The sequence below is a fragment of the Danio rerio genome, chromosome 6 (assembly GCF_052040795.2).
Source record: "Danio rerio strain M-AB ecotype USA chromosome 6, GRCz13ab, whole genome shotgun sequence".
Taxonomy (NCBI): Eukaryota; Metazoa; Chordata; class Actinopteri; order Cypriniformes; family Danionidae; genus Danio; species Danio rerio.
The window spans coordinates 57,594,272-57,616,797 of NC_141026.1; the positions used below are offsets into that span (position 1 = coordinate 57,594,272).

A 22,526-nucleotide genomic window follows, 5' to 3' on the forward strand; every position below is an offset into this window, starting at 1 on the left:
CATTGATATGCCACATCTGCTCACCAATTTCTGTGATGTTTTGGGTTTTCCTTATTGGTTTACAGGCATGTAGGTTCGTGTAGACACGCCCCTTTTGTAAATGAGCCTGTTACAGCTATCTAAAATGGAAAGTTCAACTTTTTTTTGATAATTATTGATCTACTCAGTCCAGAGGTTCATACAACACTGGTTTCGTTGCGATTGAGTTAAAAACCAGGGACTAGTTCGCAAAAGTAGGTTTTGTTTATATTGATGGTTTTTTAATGAACAGTTTGAGTAACAGCAGCGGTTTTAGTGTCAAACTGTTCAGTATGAGCAGACCTGTCATATGATATGTAGATTGAGCGTTTTTTGTGAAATAGTATGTAAATGAAGCACATTTACTTTATTTTTAAGCGATTTAGCATTATTTAAAGACTATTTTTGCTATTATAGCGCCACCTATGGTTTGATCTTCACAAAATTTTTCAAGTTTCATCTCGTTGATATGCCACATGTGCTCACCAATTTCTGTGATGTTTTGGGCTTTCCTTATTGGTTTACAGGCATGTAGGTTCGTGTGGACACGCCACTTCTGTAAATTAGCCTGTTACAGCTAGCCAAAGTGAAAAGTTCAACTTTTTTTTGATAATTATTGATCTACACAGTCCAGAGATTCCAACAACACTGGTTTCGTCGCGATTGAGTGAAAAACCAGGGACTAGTTCGCAAAAGTAGGTTTTTCCTATATTGATGAATATTTAACGAACGGTGTGAGTGACAGCAGTGGTTTGAGTGTCAAACTGTTTGGTATGAGCAGGCCTATCATATGATATGTATTTTGTGTGGTTGCGCAAAAGGTTGTGTGATACACAACCCATTACACACTAAAAATACGTAAAATCGCCCCCTAGTGGCCGATTTCTTTCAAAATTCTTACAGACCTCTAGGACCATGAGTCGAACATGCCCAGTGAGTTTCGTTTCGATCACTCATCGTTAACCTTGTTAAATGGCTGCTCAATTTTAATTGGCCAATGGCGGCCATGTTTTTTGAGATATGCCAATGTCCTTATAGTATGTTATGACAAGTTGCTCAAAGACACTGCATGCCAAATTTCAAGCTGATCGGACTAATGGCTGTAAGGTTAGAGTAATTTTTATGTTTTTTTAGCTTTATAGCGCCACCATGTGGCCAAAGTCTGCGGGTTTTGCAGTGTCACCTCAAATTGAACCTATGCATGTGTGTACCAAGTTTGGTGATGATATCTCATTTCGTTCAAAAGTTATAGCTCCAATTAGCATTTAGCTTGAATTAGCATTGAACATTGTTGTGCACTGTTTCGAGTCAGAATAAAAATGTCGACTTTTTTTTGATAATTATTGATATTCAGTGTCCAGAGAACATTTGAGAGCTGGTTTGGTTTAGATTGAGTGTAAAACCTAGGACTAGTTCGCAAAAGTAGGTTTCGGACAAATCGCGATGTAGCGGGAAAACGGTGCGTCGTAGAGCAAAAATTTCTGTTATACACTTTTGTTCAGGTTAACCCAAGGATTCAAAAAATGTAAAGTTTTTGAGTCTACGACAAACGGTGAACGTATAGCGGCCAAAAATGTCCAAAAAGTGTTTTTTTGGCGCCATAGCGCCACCTATGGTCTGATTTGGCTGATCTTTGGCCAGAACGTAGTGTACCGGGGTACTACCATCTGGCCAAGTTTCAGCTCTCTCGGCCTTACGGTTTGGTCTGGGCAATAGTGACTTCGGCAGAATAATAATAATAATAATAATAATAATAATAATAATAATAATAATAATAATAAAAATCTTAACAAAAACAATAGGGTTTCAGCGCTTCGCGCTTGACCCCCTAATAAAGCTCCAAAAATGAAAAATACAAGATTACATTAAAACCTTCATTTAGAAATATTGTCTTGGCAACTAAATGTGAGAATGTTGACAAAAAAATAGTATATTATATGAGCAATACACAACAGTTTGAAGGTATAATCGTGTATATAAAAAAGAAAACCAAACTCGGAGAGTCTAAAAATCCTTTTGATATGAGGAACTACTTTCTTCCGCCATTTATTCACAACTGCAGCTGACGTCAGAACAGCAGAAACTGTTGCTCATTCACTAGCTAGCTAGTATTTGAATGATTCTTTAGCGTAATGTTTAAAGTGAGGACAAAACGGGTGATTTTGCTCACATTTTAAGATTAAAAGGCTGAACGCCATGAAATGCCATCAGTCTACAGAGATTTCCCAGTATTTCTCTGTAGATATAGGGAAATCACAATAATTAACCCCGAAAAAGTCAAAGTAACGCCATCACTAACGTTACCAGAATACTGTTGTGTTTGTGATGAGGAAAAATGCTAAACACATGCGGGCATTTCTTCTTTCTTTCTGTTTACTGAACTAGTCTGCAGAAGCAAAAACAGGAGAATTACCTGTTTTATAATGATTTGATCGGCTGTAGTTTAAAATAAGCTTTATTTTTTCCTTCTCTAAGGGCTTATAATGCCGCCTCTGTCACCACCTTGTGGATGGACAATGACATGCTGTCTCTCAGAATCTATAAATATTTTAAAACAGGCACTATCCTTATATATAAACTGCATAGTTGCAATCTAAACAACTACATTCTCGTCTAAAAAAGATGGTGGGACTATAAGTATTTTAATAGGGGCCTATCAACACACTAGGGCGGAGCTATCAGACATTTGGGGCAGAACTATAATTCTTTTAGGGCGGGGGTACCAGAGCTTTAGGGCGGAGCTATCAGTCATTTAGTGCAGGACTAAAAGTATTTTAGGGCAGGACTAACTGTGATTTAGGGTGGAGCTATCAGTAATTTACGGTGGGACTGTAAGTCTTGGGACAGGGCTATCAGTGCTTTAGAGTGGAGCTATCAGTCATTTGGGGCGGAACTACAAGTATTTTAGGTTGGGGCTATCAGTAATATGGGGCAGGACTTTAAATCTTAGGACAGGGCTATCAGTGTTTTCAGGCGGAGCTGTAAGTAATTTGGGGTGGGATTTCCTTTTAGGATATGGCAATCAGTGTTTAAGGGCGGAGCTATCGGTCATTTGAGGCAGGACTATAAGTCTTTCAGGAAGGGGCTATCAGTGCTTTAGGGCGGAGCTATCAGTCATTTGAGGCGGGACTATAAGTCTTTTAGGAGGGGCTATCAGTGCCTTAGGGCAGGACTATAAGTCTTTTAAGGCGGGGCTATCAGTGTTTTCAGGCGGAGCTGTAAGTAATTTGGGGTGGGATTTACTTTTAGGATATGGCAATCAGTGTTTAAGGGCGGAGCTATCGGTCATTTGAGGCGGGACTATAAGTCTTTCAGGAAGGGGCTATCAGTGCTTTAGGGCGGAGCTATCCGTCATTTGAGGCGGGACTATAAGTTTTTTAAGAAGGGGCTTTTAGTGCTTTAGGGTGGAGCTATCAGTAATTTAGGGTGGGACTATAAGTCTTTTAGGAGGGGCTATCAGTGCCTTAGGGCAGGACTATAAGTCTTTTAAGGCGGGGCTATCAGTGCTCTAGGGCAGAGCTATCAGTCATTTGAGGTAGGACTATAAGTCTTTTGGGAGGGGGCTATCAGTGCTTAAGGGCGGAGCTATCAGTAATTTGGGACAGGACTATAAGGCTTTTAAGGCAGTAATTTAGGGCGGAGCTATCACTCATTTCATGCAGGTCTCGTTTCTGACCTGCTTTTGTCCATTCATTGGTCTTCCTCCATTTTGTTAGCAATGTCCCTCATCCAACGATCCAATTGGTTCCCAAAGGACAAAATCATGCACTGCCCCAATATATATTTTTTCTTATTTCAGGACTGTTTTAATAGATGGACATCACAATATGGGGATAAAAAGGACAATCTTAACTTCTGGTTCATGCTGATTTTAACATGACATTACTTCTACTAGACCAAAATTCCTAGTTAAAAATTTTGCTTCCAGTAATTTGAAAACATGCACAACAAGTTGGAAGCAAATTTGTAGACAAGAGAGCGAGAGACAGACTGGGAAAGGCCAATGCCATGAGGGTGGTGATGAGCATGACTGAGGCCAGTCTCTAATGAGCTGCTCTCTACGGGAGAGCGAGGGACCAAGGGAGATCAGGTCACAGGTCAAAAGTGCAAGACGAGCCGTCATTTACACACAGGTTCAAGTCACATCTGTGATCCTGCTATGTTTATACACTCCGTCTGGACATAGCTGAATCATTCACACCTGTGGCAATCAACTAGACAGAAACCTGTGATATTCGCTATTGATGCTACTATACTCAATATAATATTGAACTGATCAGTACAGCTTCCTTAGTCAAATACATATAAGTAAATTGCTTTTGTTTTGGTTTTGCATTTAAATTTGCATTTAAAGGTTCTTGGTAAAATAAAAATAAAAATCTAAGTTTAATGTTCTGTGAACATTTTGCCACATTCGGTTGATATTGATTGTGATGACATGTCTAATTTACATTGTAGTAAATTGCAACATATTTACTATAGTATCCAATTTGTTATGTACTTAATTATTTATTCATTTTCTTGTCTGCTAAGTCCCTTTAATAATCCGGGGTCGCCACAGTGGAATGAACCGGCAACTTATCCAGCACGTTTTTTACTCAGCAGATGCCCTTCCAGCCGCAACCCATCTCTGGGAAACATCCACACACTCATTCATACACACTCATACACTACAGACAATTTAGCCTACCCAGTTCACCTGTACCGCATGTCTTCGGACTGTGGGGGAAACCGGAGCACCAGGAGGAAACCCACGCGAACGCAGGGAGAACATGCAAACTCCACACAGAAACGCCAACTGAGTCGAGCCGAGCCGAGGTTCAAACCAGCGACCTACTTGCTGTGAGGCGACAGCACTACCTACTGCGCCACTGGGTCGCCCTGTCCTCAATTAAACAGCGCTAATATCCATCAAATTGTATTGTCTGTAGTTTTCTCAGTGTGCTGGATCTGTGGATTGTCTTAAAGTGAACACATCTCATTCCTGATGTCTGTGTATTTAATATTAATCAAACACCAAAAGACAAAAGGCCCTATCATACACCCGACGCAAAAAGGCACAAGCCACATATAGCATGATTTGTTGCTATTTTCAGACCAGCACAGCCCTTATTTTCATGTTTTGCGCCACGTTGTCTTATTTTGAAAAGAAACTGTTTAGCCACTGTTTCCTTGGTTACTATAAGAGCTTGTGTAGCGAACGCAGACGCGGTTCGCGTCGTCCGCCTCAGTTTCGGCCCTTGTTTTGACTCGGGAGGCGTGTCCAAACGCCAGGTAACCACTATATAGTGAGCACGGTAGCATTAGTCGGCAGGAGAAGCACTTTAGCAGCATCTAGAACAGCAGCCTGTAAGTACATTTAAGATTTGTTTCAGTTGTTGTGTATGGTTTGAGGACTTGTTTCCAGCTGTTTGTGTAAAGTTGTAGGACATTTAAACTTGCTTTCAGTTGTGTATAATACTAGAAGTTGTTTAGCCACTGTTTCCTTGGTTACTATAAGAGCTTGTGTAGCGAACGCAGACGCGGTTCGCGTCGTCCGCCTCAGTTTCGGCCCTTGTTTTGACTCGGGAGGCGTGTCCAAACGCCAGGTAACCACTATATAGTGAGCACGGTAGCATTAGTCGGCAGGAGAAGCACTTTAGCAGCATCTAGAACAGCAGCCTGTAAGTACATTTAAGATTTGTTTCAGTTGTTGTGTATGGTTTGAGGACTTGTTTCCAGCTGTTTGTGTAAAGTTGTAGGACATTTAAACTTGCTTTCAGTTGTGTATAATACTAGAAGTTGTTTAGCCACTGTTTCCTTGGTTACTATAAGAGCTTGTGTAGCGAACACAGACGCGGTTCGCGTCGTCCGCCTCAGTTTCGGCCCTTGTTTTGACTCTCGAGGCGTGTCCAGCTGAATTCAATCAGCTAGTGCTTTGGGGTTATATAAACAACTAGTTCACCGCGGCAGCGGTCGCGGCAGCCTCGTGTGAAGACCGCCTCGTGTGAAGACCGACGAGGGTAAAGACCATCGACTCTACCTGTGCGACTCCACCGAGCAAAGACACCGACAAAGCACTTGAGTACTTTACTGTATTGTTTTACTTCACACTTATTTTTTGTTGTCAGTGCACTTTTATTATGTGTTTTCTAATTCCTGTTGTTACTAACACTCGCAAAACACGGGAGGTGCGCTGCAGGCGTAATCCTCACAACCTTCGTTCAATACATGTATCTACTATTTCACAACTCTCTCTCTCCGTGGGCCTCTGGAATTGTCAATCAGCTGTTAACAAGGCTGATTTTATTACCTCCATAGCTACATATTCTGACTATAATCTCATGGCTCTAACTGAGACCTGGTTGAGGCCGGAGGACACTGCTACACATGCTACTCTTTCTGCTAATTTCTCTTTTTCCCACACTCCTCGTCAAACAGGGAGAGGGGGTGGGACTGGACTACTAATTTCCAAAGAATGGAAATTTACTCTGATACCGTCCCTGCCAACAATCAGCTCCTTTGAATTCCATGCAGTCACCATTATCCACCCCTTCTACATAAATGTGGTTGTCATCTACCGCCCACCAGGTAAATTAGGTCACTTCCTAGATGAACTGGATGTTCTTCTCTCATCTTTTTCTAATTTTGCCACTCCCTTATTGGTGCTAGGTGACTTCAACATTTACGTTGACAAACCGCAAGCTGCAGACTTTCAGACTCTGCTTGCCTCTTTTGACCTAAAAAGAGCACCTACTTCTGCTACCCACAAATCAGGTAATCAGCTAGACCTTATTTACACACGACACTGCTTCACTGATCAAACAATAGTAACTCCACTACAAATATCTGATCATTTCCTTCTGTCTCTCAACATCCACATTACTCCTGAGCCGCCACACACTCCAACACTGGTTACCTTTCGCAGAAACCTACGATCTCTCTCACCCAACAGACTATCCACCATTGTTTCAGACTCTCTTCCTCCATCTCGCAAACTCACTGCACTTGATTCGAACAGTGCCACTAATACACTCTGCTCCACACTAGCATCATGTCTAGACCGATTATGTCCTCTTGCATCCAGGCCAGCCCGTGCCAGTCCTCCTGCACCCTGGCTCTCGGATGCTCTCCGTGAGCATCGCTCAAAACTTCGGGCTGCAGAGAGAATTTGGCGGAAAACTAAAAATCCTGCACATCTCTTAACATACCAAACTCTTCTGTCCTCTTTCTCAGCTGAGGTTACTTCTGCAAAGCAGACGTATTACCGTCTAAAAATCAACAATGCCACTAATCCTCGCCTACTTTTTAAAACATTTTCCTCCCTCCTCTATCCTCCTCCTCCACCCGCATCCTCCACACATACTACTGATGACTTTGCTACATTCTTCTGCACCAAAACTGCAAAAATCAGTGCTCAATTTGCTGCACCTACAACAAACACGCAAGATACAACACCAACACCACACACACTCACCTCTTTTTCTCAGCTCTCTGAGTCTGAGGTGTCCAAACTTGTGCTATCTAGCCATGCAACCACTTGTCCACTCGATCCCATTCCCTCTCATCTCTTGCAAGCCATCTCTCCTGCAGTCATACCAACACTGACTCACATAATTAACACATCTCTTGACTCTGGTTTATTCCCCACTACATTTAAGCAGGCTAGGGTAACCCCACTGCTAAAGAAACCCAACCTGGACCATACGCTACTTGAAAACTACAGACCAGTATCCCTGCTTCCATTCATGGCCAAGATTCTGGAGAAAGTAGTGTTCAATCAAGTCCTGGACTTTCTTACTCAAAACAATCTCATGGACAACAAGCAATCCGGCTTTAAGAAAGGCCACTCAACTGAGACTGCCCTGCTCTCGGTCGTGGAGGATCTCAGACTGGCTAAAGCAGACTCTAAATCATCAGTCCTCATTTTGCTGGACTTGTCAGCTGCTTTTGACACTGTCAACCACCAGATCCTGCTATCTACGCTTGAGTCACTGGGCGTTGCGGGCACTGTTATACAATGGTTTAGATCTTACCTCTCTGACAGGTCATTCAGGGTGTCTTGGAGGGGAGAGGTGTCCAACCTACAGCATCTAAACACTGGGGTACCTCAAGGCTCTGTTCTTGGGCCACTTCTCTTCTCCATCTACACATCATCTCTAGGACCAGTCATCCAGAGACATGGATTCTCCTACCACTGCTATGCTGATGACACCCAGCTATACCTCTCTTTTCATCCTGATGATCCCTCGGTTCCAGCTCGTATCTCAGCCTGCCTGTTGGATATTTCACACTGGATGAAAGATCATCATCTTCAGCTGAACCTCGCAAAAACGGAAATGCTTGTAGTTTCTGCCAACCCGACTCTACACCATAACTTTTCAATCCAGATGGATGGGGCAACCATTACTACATCCAAAATGGTGAAAAGCCTTGGAGTAACGATTGATGACCAACTAAACTTCTCTGACCACATTTCTAGAACTGCTCGATCGTGCAGATTTGCACTCTATAACATCAGAAAGATCCGACCCTTCTTATCTGAACATGCAGCTCAACTCCTTGTTCAAGCTCTTGTTCTCTCCAAACTGGATTACTGCAACTCTCTACTAGCTGGGCTTCCAGCTAACTCTATCAAGCCTCTTCAACTGCTCCAGAATGCAGCAGCACGAGTTGTCTTCAATGAACCTAAACGAGCACATGTCACTCCGCTGCTAGTCCGTTTGCACTGGCTGCCAGTTGCTGCTCGCATCAAATTCAAAACTCTGATGTTTGCCTACAAAGTGACTTCTGGCCTAGCACCTTCTTATCTGCACTCACTTCTGCAGATCTATGTGCCCTCCAGAAACTTGCGTTCTGTGAATGAACGTCGCCTCGTGGTTCCATCCCAAAGAGGGAAAAAATCACTTTCGCGAACGCTCACGCTCAATCTGCCCAGTTGGTGGAATGAACTCCCTAACTGCATCAGAACAGCAGAGTCACTCGCTATTTTCAAGAAACGACTAAAAACTCAACTATTTAGTCTCCACTTCACTTCCTAAGCTGCAATTGCCTCTTTGAATATCACACTAATTGTACAAAAAAAAAAAAAAAAAAAAAAAAAAAAAAAAAAACTACTAACACTTCCCTTCTTAGACTTTACAGACCTGAAACTTGCCTTTAGTACTTATTCATTGTTGCTCTTAGTTGTGTAAATTGCTTCCTTGTCCTCATTTGTAAGTCGCTTTGGATAAAAGCGTCTGCTAAATGACTAAATGTAAATGTAAATGTAAATGAAACTGTATTGATCTGGTTTTAATATCGTTATAATATGCAAGGTCAGATTGTGTAAGGTTTATAATGATTGTTTTAAGATTATTAATCTTTTTCACTTAAGTAGTAAAGCCAAAAGTGAGGTATTTTACCTGCAATTTTAGCTTAATTACAACGATAGACATACTTTAAGATCAGCCTTGTATTTTTAGGACTTTATTTGACCTGTGAGAAGTCCATTAATAAAAGCTCAATCTCTCTTATACATTTTCTTTACTGACAAAATACAGTCTGTTATGTTTGGTAAACTTAATGTTTAATCTAACACTCCTAAATTAACGAAGTAAAAGTTAATTGATTATCTTTAATTTTGAGTCTATATCTATTCAAATTAGTTAAGTAATGTCAAGTTCATGTTTTAGCATAAGTAACACTGCTTTTTTTTAACAAAAATAATTTAAATAAATCTTTTTAGTTACAAATTAGTACATCTGTCATAAATTTAAATAAAACGCACATTTCCACTGACTTGGAATTTGTTATTTCACTTTAGTTGAGCATAGTTATGGCTCTTCGAGTGAAGCATCAAACATTAATGTTGAAAAAATGCCAAGATCCAAAGCATGAGTGCTACTCTTCTGAAAGGTGGTAACCGCAAACCTAAAAACACTTACTCAAATCTTCTTAATCTTCAAACTAATGATGATGAAACTCTAACAAGTCTTTCTCTTCAATTTAAACACCTAAGATTGCTTTTATTTTCTAAATATTTTACTCTTAATTCAGTCCCACGCAAAACATTTTGAGAATTACACATCCATTATCACATTTCAATTAATAAAATGCACTTAATATTACTGTCAGCGTTCTGCCACTCTGGTCCTGTAAATACTTGTTTTGGTGGCAGAATCCGGACACTAGCTCTGTCTTGTCCTGTTCCAGTCACTCTGTGTCTTTGCGTGCCTCGAACATGCGCTCTTGTACTCGGGTTTGTGTTTTGTTCTGTCGGCATCACGCTGTTTCATTGTCAGCGTCTTCGTCTAGTTGGTTTCGGTTTTGGTTGACGCTGAGATGAGACATGCGAGTTGCATATGTGTGAGCGCACAATAAGGTGTTCATCTATCGTGTGCTCGTGTCTTGCGTCTTTTGTCCAAGCACGTAGCTCTGTGTTTACATTGTGGCCGCGTGCTTCAGTCTTGTCCTTTTATTGTGAACACGTGGTTAATAAGTTATCTCATTGGCTGCGTGTTCTTTTCCTGTTTTATATGAGCACATTGTCTCTGTGTCATGTGCTCTCTGGTCTATTGTCTAGTCCCACCCTCCTTGTTAACCCATTATTAGTTAATTATGTTAATCTGTTTGTGTTCATTTGTTTCTGTTTATATTCTCCTCATGTTGGCTGTCCTGTGCCAGTTCGTCGTACTCCCCCTGTGTTCCTGCTCCAGTCTTGTCTCGCCAGCTCGGCCAAGTTTGTTTGTGTTCTAGTAATGTTTTCCCCCTTGGCGTAGTTTGTTTTGCCTTTTTGTTTAATTTGTACTTTAATATTAATAAAACCATATTATTTTCTGCAATTGAGTCCTCGCTCCTTTTCCCCAAACCCCAACCATGACAATTACTGAGTTTGCAATGATTAGAAAATATTTAAATATTACAACTAAATGAATTTTAATATTTAACTGCCACTCGTTTAATTTACTACATGAAGCAAATGTGTAAATATTAAATATTTACTTTTTTATGATTTAATTTTTATTTTATTTTTCTTTAATAATTTCACAACACAATCAGTTTACACATTTTACCTCTTTTTAACATCCCCTTATGCCTCCCCTACAGCGGCTGTGCTGTCATTAAGCATTGCTATCATAGACCCAGTAAACACAAATACTTATTATTAAACTCCATAGGAACAGTAGCAATACAGTAAAACATAAATAGATAATAATAAAAAATAAATAAATAAAAATAAATAAATAATTACATTTTTTGGTGTGTGTCTCACCACAATGACCTTATTCCTTCTCCAAGAATGCCAAGTAATTTCCCCATCTTCTCTGATAAACATCCCATTTATCTCGTATTCTATATGTCATTTTTTATATGCTGCCACCTTCCCCAGTTCTGTAACCCATTCTTGAAATGATGGTGGACCTACTGAAAGCCATCCCCTCATAATAATATGTCTTCCAATCATAATACTTATTTGAATCCATTCACACATCTTCACACCAGGTCCCAACCCTGCTAAAAATCCAGCTTAAATCAGCCTAGGCTGGTTGGCTAGTTTTAGCTGGTCGACCAGGCTGGTTTTAGAGGGGTTTTGGCCACTTCCAGGCTGGTTTCCAGCCATTTCCAGCCTGGTCTTAGCTGGTCAGGCTGGAAAATGACCCGCTAAATCCAGCTAAAACCAGCTTGACCAGCCTGGTTTAAGCTGGACATAGCTGGTTTTGGCTGGGCTTCCAGCCTGGCTAGGCTGGTCAAGCTGGTTTTAGCTGGCCATCTCCCAGCCTGACCAGCTAAGACCACGCTGGAAATGGCTGGAAACGGCTGGAAACCAGCCTGGAAGTGGCCAAAACCCCTCTAAAACCAGCCTGGTTGACCAGCTAAAACCAGCCAACCAGCCTAGGCTGATTTAAGCTGGATTTTTCAGCAGGGAAAACAAATCAAATATTTACTTTGAAAATTCTAGTTATCCTTGACACTTAATCTTACAATTTAAAAATGATAAGAATAACTTTATTAGATTTTACCACACCAAAACGACATTTCTTTAAGTGTACTAAAACCCAATTTGTTTTTAAGTACAATAAATCTTAATAAGTATAGCTCTCTCACTGTACTGGCAGATCATTTGACTTGTTTATAGCCTGTATCTTCTTATTTCTCATATTCATATATTCTTATTTCTCACATGCTAATTCATGCTAGAATCATGCTAGTGACATGCTAATTCATGCTAGAATCATGCTAGTGACATGCTAATTCATACTAGAATCATGCTAATAACATATATGCTAGAATCATGCTAGTAACATGCTAATTCATGCTAGAATCATGCTAATAACATGCTAATTCATGCTAGATTCATGCTAATAACCTGCTAATTAAACTGTTTAAACTAAATAAACTATTACCAACAGGCTTTGTCAAGCCAGCCTCAAAGTTTGTCTCGACGAACTTCACTGTCTAGTTAGATTTTACCACACCAAAAAGACATTTCTTTCAGTGTACTAAAACCCAATTTGTTTTTAAGTACAATAAATATTTATAAGTATAACTATCTCACTGTACTGGCAGATCATTTGACTTGTTTCTAGCCTGTATCATCTTATTTCTCATATTCATATATTCTTATTTCTCACATGCTAATTCATGCTAGAATCATGCTAGTAACAAGCTAATTCATGCTAGAATCATGCTAGTGACATGCTAATTCATGCTAGAATCATGCTAGTGACATGCTAATTCATACTAGAATCATGCTAATAACATATATGCTAGAATCATGCTAGTAACATGCTAATTCATGCTAGAATCATGCTAATAACATGCTAATTCATGCTAATAACATGCTAATTAAACTGTTTAAACTAAATAAACTATTACCAACAGGCTTTGTCAAGCCAGCCTCAAAGTAGGTCTCGACAGATTTTACCCCACCAAAGACATTTCGTTTAGTGTACTAAAACCCAATTTGTTTTTAAGTACAATAAATCTTAATAAGTATAACTCTCTCACTGTACTGGCAGATCATTTGACTTGTTTATAGCCTGTATCTTCTTATTTCTCATATTCAGATGGTTTTTTTTTTCCTGCGTTGTGATATGAACCGAACTGTGAGCAATCTGCACGGTTGCATCTCTAATATCCGCTGCTTTGAGAGCGTGCTGTAAGCGTGTGTTTGTGTACCTGGACAGGTTTTTTGCGCGAACCCTCGTTGTTCTCCGCCTCTTCATGTTCTTTGCTGCCTTGGGGCAGGTTTGAGTAGTTGGCGAGACTGCTGAGAAGAGACGATACCATGGGAATCGTGTCCATCTCATCCTGTAGTAAACACACACACACACACACACACACACACACACACACACACATACAGAGCAAATATTGTAAGCGCTAAATAATTCAAGGAGCTCTTCATCTAAAATGTCATGTTTACATTTACAGATTACAAATGACAAGCCCAGAAGGCGAGTTATTGCTCTTTAATAGCCGGTGAGACTCTCAGCTGTGTTTGTTTTAAGACGTGTCATTTAAAATTTAGGATAGCTGAAAAAAATACAAAAATGAAACGTGCCACTAGGTATCTTGTAGATTATCAATATATAATGCGATGCCATGTCAGCAGCAACTAATATACTCAAGACAAACGCAGGAATATAACACAATTTTAATCTGAATAAAGCAACAATGATTATTATTTAAAGTTCACATAAAAACGAAAATCTACTTTACTCAAACTACTTTACTACTTTACTTGTTTTGTCTGCTGAACACAAAAGAAGATACTTTGAAGAATGTTAGGCACTGGTAGCCATTGACTTCCATAGTAGGAACATCAAATACTTTGGAAGTGGTTTTCAAAACGTTCAATAGAAAAGGGTGAGTAAATAATGTAATGTTATGTGTATTTATATAGCGCATTTATTGTGTATGGCCATACTCCCAAAGCGCTTCACAATCATAAGGGGGGGTTTCTCCACACCACCACCAGTGTGCAGCATTTACTTGGATGATGCAACGGCTGCCACAGGACAACAGCGCCAGTGCGCTCACCTCACATCAGCTATTGGTGGAGTGGAGAGACAGTGATAGAGCCAATTCGGTGGATGGGGGTTATTAGGAGGCCATAATCATAAGGGCCGATAGAGGGACTTTGGCCAAGACACCGGGGTTACACCCCTGCTCTTTCACGAGAAGTGCCATGGGACTTAATGACCACAGAGAGTCAGGATCTTAGTTTAACATCTCATCCAAAAGACGGCGCCCACTGACAGTGTAGTGTCCCCTTCACTTTTACTGGGGCATTAGGACTCACACAGACCACAGGTTGAGCGCCCCCTGCTGGCCTCACTAACACCACTTCCAACTGCAACCTAGTTGGTTGGAATTGTTTTTTTTAATTTTTTTTTTACATTTTTGGGTGAACTGTACCTTTAAGAATGTAGCATCAGACAAACCAAAATGTAAAATAAACAAACATTTTAAGCTATTATTATAAGTAACTATATTGTATTAAAACTGTATATGTAATTATAACAACTACATTGTCGTTGTTTTTGTTTTGTTTTTTGTTGTTTTTGTTATGGTTTCTTTGTATTTGTATGATTACAACTTATTGACCTTTTTGGCTATTCTAAAAAAAGAAAAAAAAAAGGTTTAAGCTATTGATTTGATCTGTGGATCTTTTGAGCAGAAACGCTGAATTTGATGTGGAAATTGAAAAGTTAAGGTCCATTCTTTGTACATGGATTACTCAACTAGCTTGATTTGGTTATTGACGATTTGACACAATCCTGGGGTCCGTTCTTTGTACCTCGCTTAAATGATCCAAGATGATTTGGCCGATCATGGATCTTTTAATCTTGATAACTGATCTCTCGCTAATTTGGTTCTTCAAACAAGTTCGCGAATCAGATTAGAATGTCTGGATAAACTGATCTGAGATCGCAGCATGTGTTGTGAAGGACAGATCTATCGATCCTCGAAATCATGATCAGCAATGCAACGATTGGCTGACGGCATAGCAGCGTAATGACATCATCTGATTAATATTCAATTATCCATGTGAGCAAAATTACATCAATAACTTTACACATTTGTTGTGAGCTGCAGGCTTTACACTTTAATGTGTCAAGAGTATTCATCGTGTATTTTAATGCAAATCAATGTATTTAGTTCTACATTTAGAAAAGATTTTCTTTATTATAGTTGCCATTTTTTTAATCGGTGTGAGGAATAACTGGTTGTTTACAAAAGCATTTTGATATTTTAATATTGGTAAAGGCGTCTGCAACTTTTGTGAAGCATCAAAACACTGGCATATTAACTGCCAAAACACGTTTATGACTGCATAAATGTATTATTGCTTTTAAAAAAGTCACATATTGTGCATTTCTATTATACGCAATTTGTACTATAGCGATCTAAAAAGTTCATATCAATAAGTTTTCTCTTTGCACCAGGTGGCAGTCTTTGTACTTTCATTTCGAGAGTGCAGATTGCATACGTTTTATTAATATGTATAACTTCATTTATTTTATTAATAACTATAACTTTAAATATATAGTTAAAAAATATGTACCATTTCCCAAGTGTAACTACTACTGTAAGAAAATATCAGAATTAGGAACATACTTTCTGTATTATCTTTGCTTGAACTGAGCCGATCTAATCCTGTTTATATGAATTGAACCTGCTCCCGATCAGGTTTGAGCTAGCAGAACTGTTGCTATGACAACAACTCTCGCATCAGCTTTGAAGAACGAAACGATCCTGGATCGTGTCAAATCGTGAATATCCAAAAAAAAGCTAACTGAGTAATCTACGTACGAAGAACGGACCCCAGGATCGTTTTGTTCTTCAAAACTCATCCAAAAGTTGTCACAACAACAGTTCTTGTAGCACAAACCTGCTTGGGAGCAGGCTTATTCGTTGGATTAGATCGGGTCTTCTTAAGCAAAGATAATACTGAATGTAGGGCTGCACGATTAATCGAAAAAAGACCACGATCTCGATTAGACCCCACACACGAAGTCCTCCATAATGACTATACAAAGTTTAGCATTTAAAGCAACAGTAGATCTACACATAGGCCTAATATTATTATTGTTGTATTACCATATGTTTGAGAATTAACAACATACAAACTAATCATATTAACATTTATTTTACATTTACAGCATCATGAGAAAGTTGTAGTCTTGATTTTAAGCAAAAAAAAATTGTGATTCACATTTTTGCCAGAATTGTGCAGACCTCACTGAAAGTATGCAACAAATGCTGATATTTTCTTACAGTAGTAACTTATAGGTTATATAAACTTGGGAAAATAGTAAAATAGTCAAAATGTGTACATATACATTTATAATTTATATAATTAGCCATGTTTAATATTAAATAATTAATAATATTTGTTTACATATATATATATATATATATATATATATATATATATATATATATATATATATATTTTTTTTTTTTTTTTTTTTTTTTTTAATACAAAGGCCTACTATTTTAAGGTACCGACACAGCTTTACAATTTATTTATGATAATAGACATGCACATTATTCAACTGTTTTTTGTTTGTTTGTTTTTTAAAGGGATAATAATTTATGCAGTCATGCATGTTTTAACGGCTAAAATGACAGTGACTTGATGTTTTGCGAATGTTGCAGACACCTTTGCCGATATCAAAATGCTTTTTTGATGCAAAATTAATTTAAATTTGCTGATTAAGAAATTAGAATAGGCCTAAGCTACTATAATAAAGAAAATCCACTCTAAAATGTCAAACCAAATAAATTGCTAAATACTCTTGACACATGAAAGTGTAAAGCCTGCAGCTCACAACAAATGTGTGAAGTTATTGCGTATCATATTTAACAAACCGTTTACTGCTCATTTTATTAAAAAAATTGCTCACATGGGTAATTGAATATTAATCAGATGATGTCATTAGGCTGCAGTGCCTTCAGCTAATGTTGCATTGCTGATCATGATTTCGACGATCGAAAGATCTGTCCTTCACAACACACGCATTGATCTCAGATCTGATTCCCAAACTTGTTTTAAGAACCAAATTAGCGAGAGATCAGTCATCAAGATGAACAGATCTCGGATCTGCCAAATCATTTAAGCAAGGTATGAAGAACGGACCCCTGGTGTTGTAGTTCAGTACTGAGTAAAATTAGTCTATAAGATGCAGCAGGTAAACCAATGCTTCAATGCTAAAACATATGAAATGCGTAGATTTAGAAGAATATGTATGATTCCACTTAATGTGTTGATCTTATTATGTAAATAAAAACATTTACAGTTCATATTTATTTTGTGTGTATATATATATATATATATATATATATATATATATATATATATATATATATATATATATATATATATATATATATATATATATATATATATATATATATATATGTATGTATATATAAACAGATACATATTATATAGCTGAAGTCAGAATTATTAGCCCCCTAGAATAAGAGAAGTTATACATTTTTTAAAACACATTTTAAGGTCAATATTATTAGCCCCTTTAAGCTAATTTGTCTACAGAACAAACCATTTTTATACAATAACTTGGCTAATTACCCTAACCTGTCTAGTTAACGTAATTAACCTAGTTAAGCCTTTAAATGTCACATTAAGCTGTATAGAAGTGTCTTGAAAAATATCTAGTCAAATATTATTTACTGTCATCATGGCAAAGATAAAATAGATCAGTTATTAGAAATGAGTTATTAAAACTATTATGTTTAGAAATGTGCTGAAAAAAATCTGCTCTCCGTTAAACAGAAATTGGGGAAAAAATAAACAGGGCGGCTGATAATTCTGACTTTAACTGTATATATAAATACAGTTATACATATTATATACAAAACCAAATACAATATTTAAAAATATTTATTTTATAATAAAAAAAAAAAACATTTCGTGTTTTTTTTTTTTTTTTTTTATTTACAAATACACAATGGTTATACATAGTGACACAAAAATATTGTGCAATTAAAAACTTTCAATTTGGATATGATTAATCATTCAACAGCACAAGCTGAATTACATTTATGAATTCAAGGCATATAGGTTTATTTGATGCTATAACCAGTAATAAAGAGTAAAGAATGATAGCACTTACTACAGCGCTTTGGTTTAGGTTCAAATAAAAAATTTTCCCCTCATAAATATTTTAATGAGTTTTTAGCATTTCTACTAAAATTATAGTTCACTCATAGTATTTTTGTCATCTCTTACTCAATCCTTATTTGTTAAAAACCTATTTGACTTTCTTTCTTCTGTCGAACATGTGAGGATATTTTGATAAATGCAGGTAGCTTTCACCCATTGACTTTCATAGTAATTGTTTGCCTCCTATGGAATTCAATGCGTGCCATCAACCATCTTTAAAGTATTTTCTTTTGTGTTCACCAGACAAAATGAACATGTAAATGTTTAAAACCACATGACGGAGAAAGAGTAAATGAGGTCATTTACATCTGTGGGTAAATTATCACTTTAAATAATAAAATAAGCGCCATGAAGCAACAGAAATAGAGTTTGAATGCAGTAAAAGTGTTTTTCCTGTTTCTTATATCCTGAAAAAGCCTCTAACATGCTTTTATCATCCACCTGCAGAGTTCAATGTCCTGGGGACTTCCTGCCCTTCAAACACTAATTATCCTTATTAATTACTGTCAGACTCTTTTATTCTGTTAATCACTATAGTTTGTGTGCGTGTGCCTTTCTGGCCGGCTCTAATGAGAGTTGGAATTGTGCGAGCGGTGCAGCTTTATCATTTAATGTGTGCGTGCGCTCGTGTGCACCTCAAACAGGGCCATGTTCTTGCCGTCAAATTGCTGGTTCTTCTCCGGGTCTGTGCTGTTGATGAATGGACTGCTCTCCTTAGGGTTTGCATCTCCTGTTAGCAAAAAACAACAAAAAAAGAAACCACACAAAAATAAATCATCAGCATGACAGCAGACTACATGTGCAACTCCAGTGGGCTTCACCAGGAAAAGACTACCGTGATGCATTGTAGCAGTGCAAAGTGTAAAACGTGTTTATTTCACATTTAAGGCCATCCATGCATACCGAAAACAAATGCACAGTGTGCACTGAATACAAACATCTTCAATTCACATTTGTGCATTTGGCAGATGCTTTTATCTGAAGTTTCTTGCTTTGCATTTGCATACATTCATGCATTCCCTTGGAGTCAAACCCATGTTGAGATATGCTCGACTGTTTGAGTGACACCAAATGCCAAAAAGATTGATGGATGAATTGATGGATGGATGAATGAAAAGACAAATTGACAAGTGGACAGATGGATTGAATACGTAGATAGAATTATGGATGGACAATATATGGATAAATAAATTAATGGATAAAATGTTAAATAGATGGATGGAATGACAAATGGATGGATCGATGAAACAAAAAATACGTGGATGGACTGATGGAACAATAAACGGATGGATGGTCTGATGGAACGATAAATTGATGGATGGAATGATGGGACGATGGATGGATAGAATGAAGGATAGCATGATGGATGAAATGATGAAACGACAAATGGATGAATGGAACACTAAAATGTTAAATGGATGGATAAACTGATGGAACAAGAAATGGATGGATGAAACGAAAAATGGATGGATGGACTGATAAAACGAGAAATGGATGGATGGACTGATGGAATGAAAAATGGATGGATGGAATGATGGAAAAAATAAATAGATGGATGGAATGATGAAATGAAAAATGGATGAAATGACGAAACAATGATGAAATGATAAATTGATGAAACGATGGAACAATGGATGGATAGCTGATGGAACAAAAATGGATGAAAAGATGAAACAATGATGGAACAATAGATGGATGGAACGATGGATAGAATGATGGATGGAATGATGCAATGAGAAATGGATGGATGGACTGATGGAACGAAAAATGAATGGATGGAATGATGGATAGGATGATGGATGGAATGATGGAAGGATAAATGGATGGATGGAACAATAAATGGATGTAATGATGGATTAGTGGATGTAATACAAGCTACAAGCTACAAATGGATAGATGGATTGATAGAAAGATAAATGAATGGAATGATGGAGCAATGGATGGATGGATGGATGGATGGAATAATGGAACAATATATGGATGGAAAGATATATGGATAGATGGATTGATGGACAGACAAATGGATAGATGAACTGATGGAACAATAAATGGATGGATGGATGGATGGAATGATAAATGGATGGAGCGATGGAACAATGGATAAAATGATGGAACAATAAATGTATAGATTGAATGATGGAACGGTGGCTGGATGGTTGGAACAACAGAATGATAAATGGATGGATGAAATGATAAATGTATGGATGGAATGATGGAACGATAAATGGATGGAATGATGGATAGATTGATGGAACAATGGATCATTGATGAATTAAGAAATGGATAGACGAATGGATGGAAGGATGGATGGAAGGAATCAAACCCATATTGAGGTATGCTCGACTGTTTGAGTGACAGCAAACGCCAAAAAAGATAGACAGATGAATAGAAAGCCAGATAGATGAATGGACAGATGGACAGAACAATAAATGGATGGAACAATAGATGGATGAAACAACAGATGAATGAACGGATTAAATGCTAAAATAGATGATAGATAGATAGATAGATAGATAGATAGATAGATAGATAGATAGATAGATAGATAGATAGATAGATAGATAGATAGATAGATAGATAGATAGATAGATAGATAGATAGATAGATAGATAGATAGATAGATAGATAGATAGATAGATAGATAGCTGGGAGAGACACTAGGCAGTAAAGCATACAGGTCTTACATGTGTTTGCTGTGACCTGTATCTGTACGGGTAAGACGGTTTCCTCAGCTGGTGTGTTCAGGCACCTGAGGTTTGAAATCAGAGGGCAGCTATTTTTAGGATCTGGATGACAGGGTTCGAGTGGAGATTGGGTCTCTGGACTCACACCACAGGAGAGGAATTTAAAAGAGGAGCACTGCACAGGCTGCCTTAAAATGAGCAATTTACAATGATCTATCTATCTGTCAGCCTGTGTGTCTGCCTCCCTGTCTATCTATTATTTTATCTCTCTATTGTTCCATCCATCTATTGTTTCATGGATCCATCCATTGTTCAATCCATCTATCCATCTATTGTTTCATCCATCTATCGTTTCCACCATAGTTCCATCCATTGTTCTATCCATCGTTCCATTCATCCATCCATTGTTCCATTTATCTATCATTCCATCCATTTCTCTTTCTGTTTTTATCTGTCCATCTGTCTGTCTGTCTTCCTCTTCATCCATCCGTCCATCCATCCATCTTTACCTCCAACAATTGTTCAATCCAACGTTACAACCATGCTTCCATTTATCATTTTATACATCTTTTCATCATCCATCCATCTATCCATTGTTTCATCCAATTACCATTCCATCCATCCATCCATCCATCCATCCATCATTTCATTCATCTGTCTTTCCATCATCCATAGATCATTCCATTTATCTATCCATCCATCTATCTATCTATCCATCTATCTATCTATCTATCTATCTATCTATCTATCTATCTATCTATCTATCTATCTATCTATCTATCTATCTATCTATCTATCCATCCATCCATCCATCCATCCATCCATCCATCCATCCATCCATCCATCCATCCATCCATCCATCCATCCATCCATCCATCCATCCATCCATCTATCTATCTATCTATCTATCTATCTATCTATCTATCTATCCATCCATCCATTGTTCAATCCATCTTTCATTCCATCCATCATTCTATAAATTCCATTTATCATTTATCCATCCGTCTTTCCATCATCCATAAATATTTTTATTCATCTACATATTGTTTCATCCATCTGGTTCCATCCAACTGTCCTTTGTTTAACTCATCCATCTATCAATCCATCCATCTATCGTTTCATTCATCTGTCTTACAACATCCATCTATCTTTCCATCCATCTATAAATTGTTTGATCCATGTATCGTTTCATCCATCCATCCATAAATTTGTTGTTTCATTCATCTGTCTTTCTGTCATCCATCTATATATTGTTTCATGCATATACCGTTCCATCCATCCATCCATCCATCCATCCATCCATCCATCCATCCATCCATCCATCCATCTGTCCGTTTCAGGAATCGATCTTGCCATCATCCATCTATTTATTGATTCATCCATCCATCCATCCATCCATCCATCCATCCATCCATCCATCCATCCGTCCGTCCGTCCGTTTCAGGAATCGATCTTGCCATCATCCATCTATTTATTGATTCATCCATCCATCCATCCATCCATCCATCCATCCATCCATCCATCCATCCATCCTTTGTTCAAGTCATCCAATTATTGTTTCATCCATCCATCTATCATTCCATTCATTCATTGTTCCATTATCGTTTAATTCATCTTTCATACATCATCCATCTATCTTTCCATCCATCTACAGTAAATGTAGT

General features: G+C 38.0%; 3 protein-coding genes across 20 annotated transcripts in view; 2 read left to right on the forward strand and 1 right to left on the reverse strand.

Annotated features, from left to right (window-relative positions):
* The window catches only part of LOC148679702 (uncharacterized), a 378,972-nt gene extending 369,838 nt beyond the window's left edge, over positions 1-9,134 (forward strand). The window contains exon 2 of the mRNA XM_088651037.1: positions 5,125-9,134. Coding sequence (XP_088507163.1) covers positions 6,141-9,038 — 2,898 coding nt within the window. The 5' untranslated portion in view covers positions 5,125-6,140 and the 3' untranslated portion in view covers positions 9,039-9,134. The remainder of the gene's footprint in view (positions 1-5,124) is intronic.
* Positions 1-22,526, reverse strand: part of slc12a5a (solute carrier family 12 member 5a) — a 2,560,186-nt gene that overhangs the window by 1,551,878 nt on the left and 985,782 nt on the right. For all 18 annotated transcript variants that reach the window (XR_015494310.1, XR_015494308.1, XM_087258141.1 and 15 more), the window contains 2 exons: positions 18,814-18,908; positions 13,159-13,290 (listed from right to left, as the gene is read on the reverse strand). Coding sequence is in view for 15 of the 18 variants with exons in the window: in XM_087258141.1 (XP_087114267.1) it covers positions 13,159-13,290; positions 18,814-18,908 (227 nt within the window). In the remaining 3 variants the exon portion in view is untranslated. The remainder of the gene's footprint in view (positions 1-13,158; positions 13,291-18,813; positions 18,909-22,526) is intronic.
* Positions 1-22,526, forward strand: part of nav1b (neuron navigator 1b) — a 947,042-nt gene that overhangs the window by 792,482 nt on the left and 132,034 nt on the right. The window lies entirely within an intron of this gene.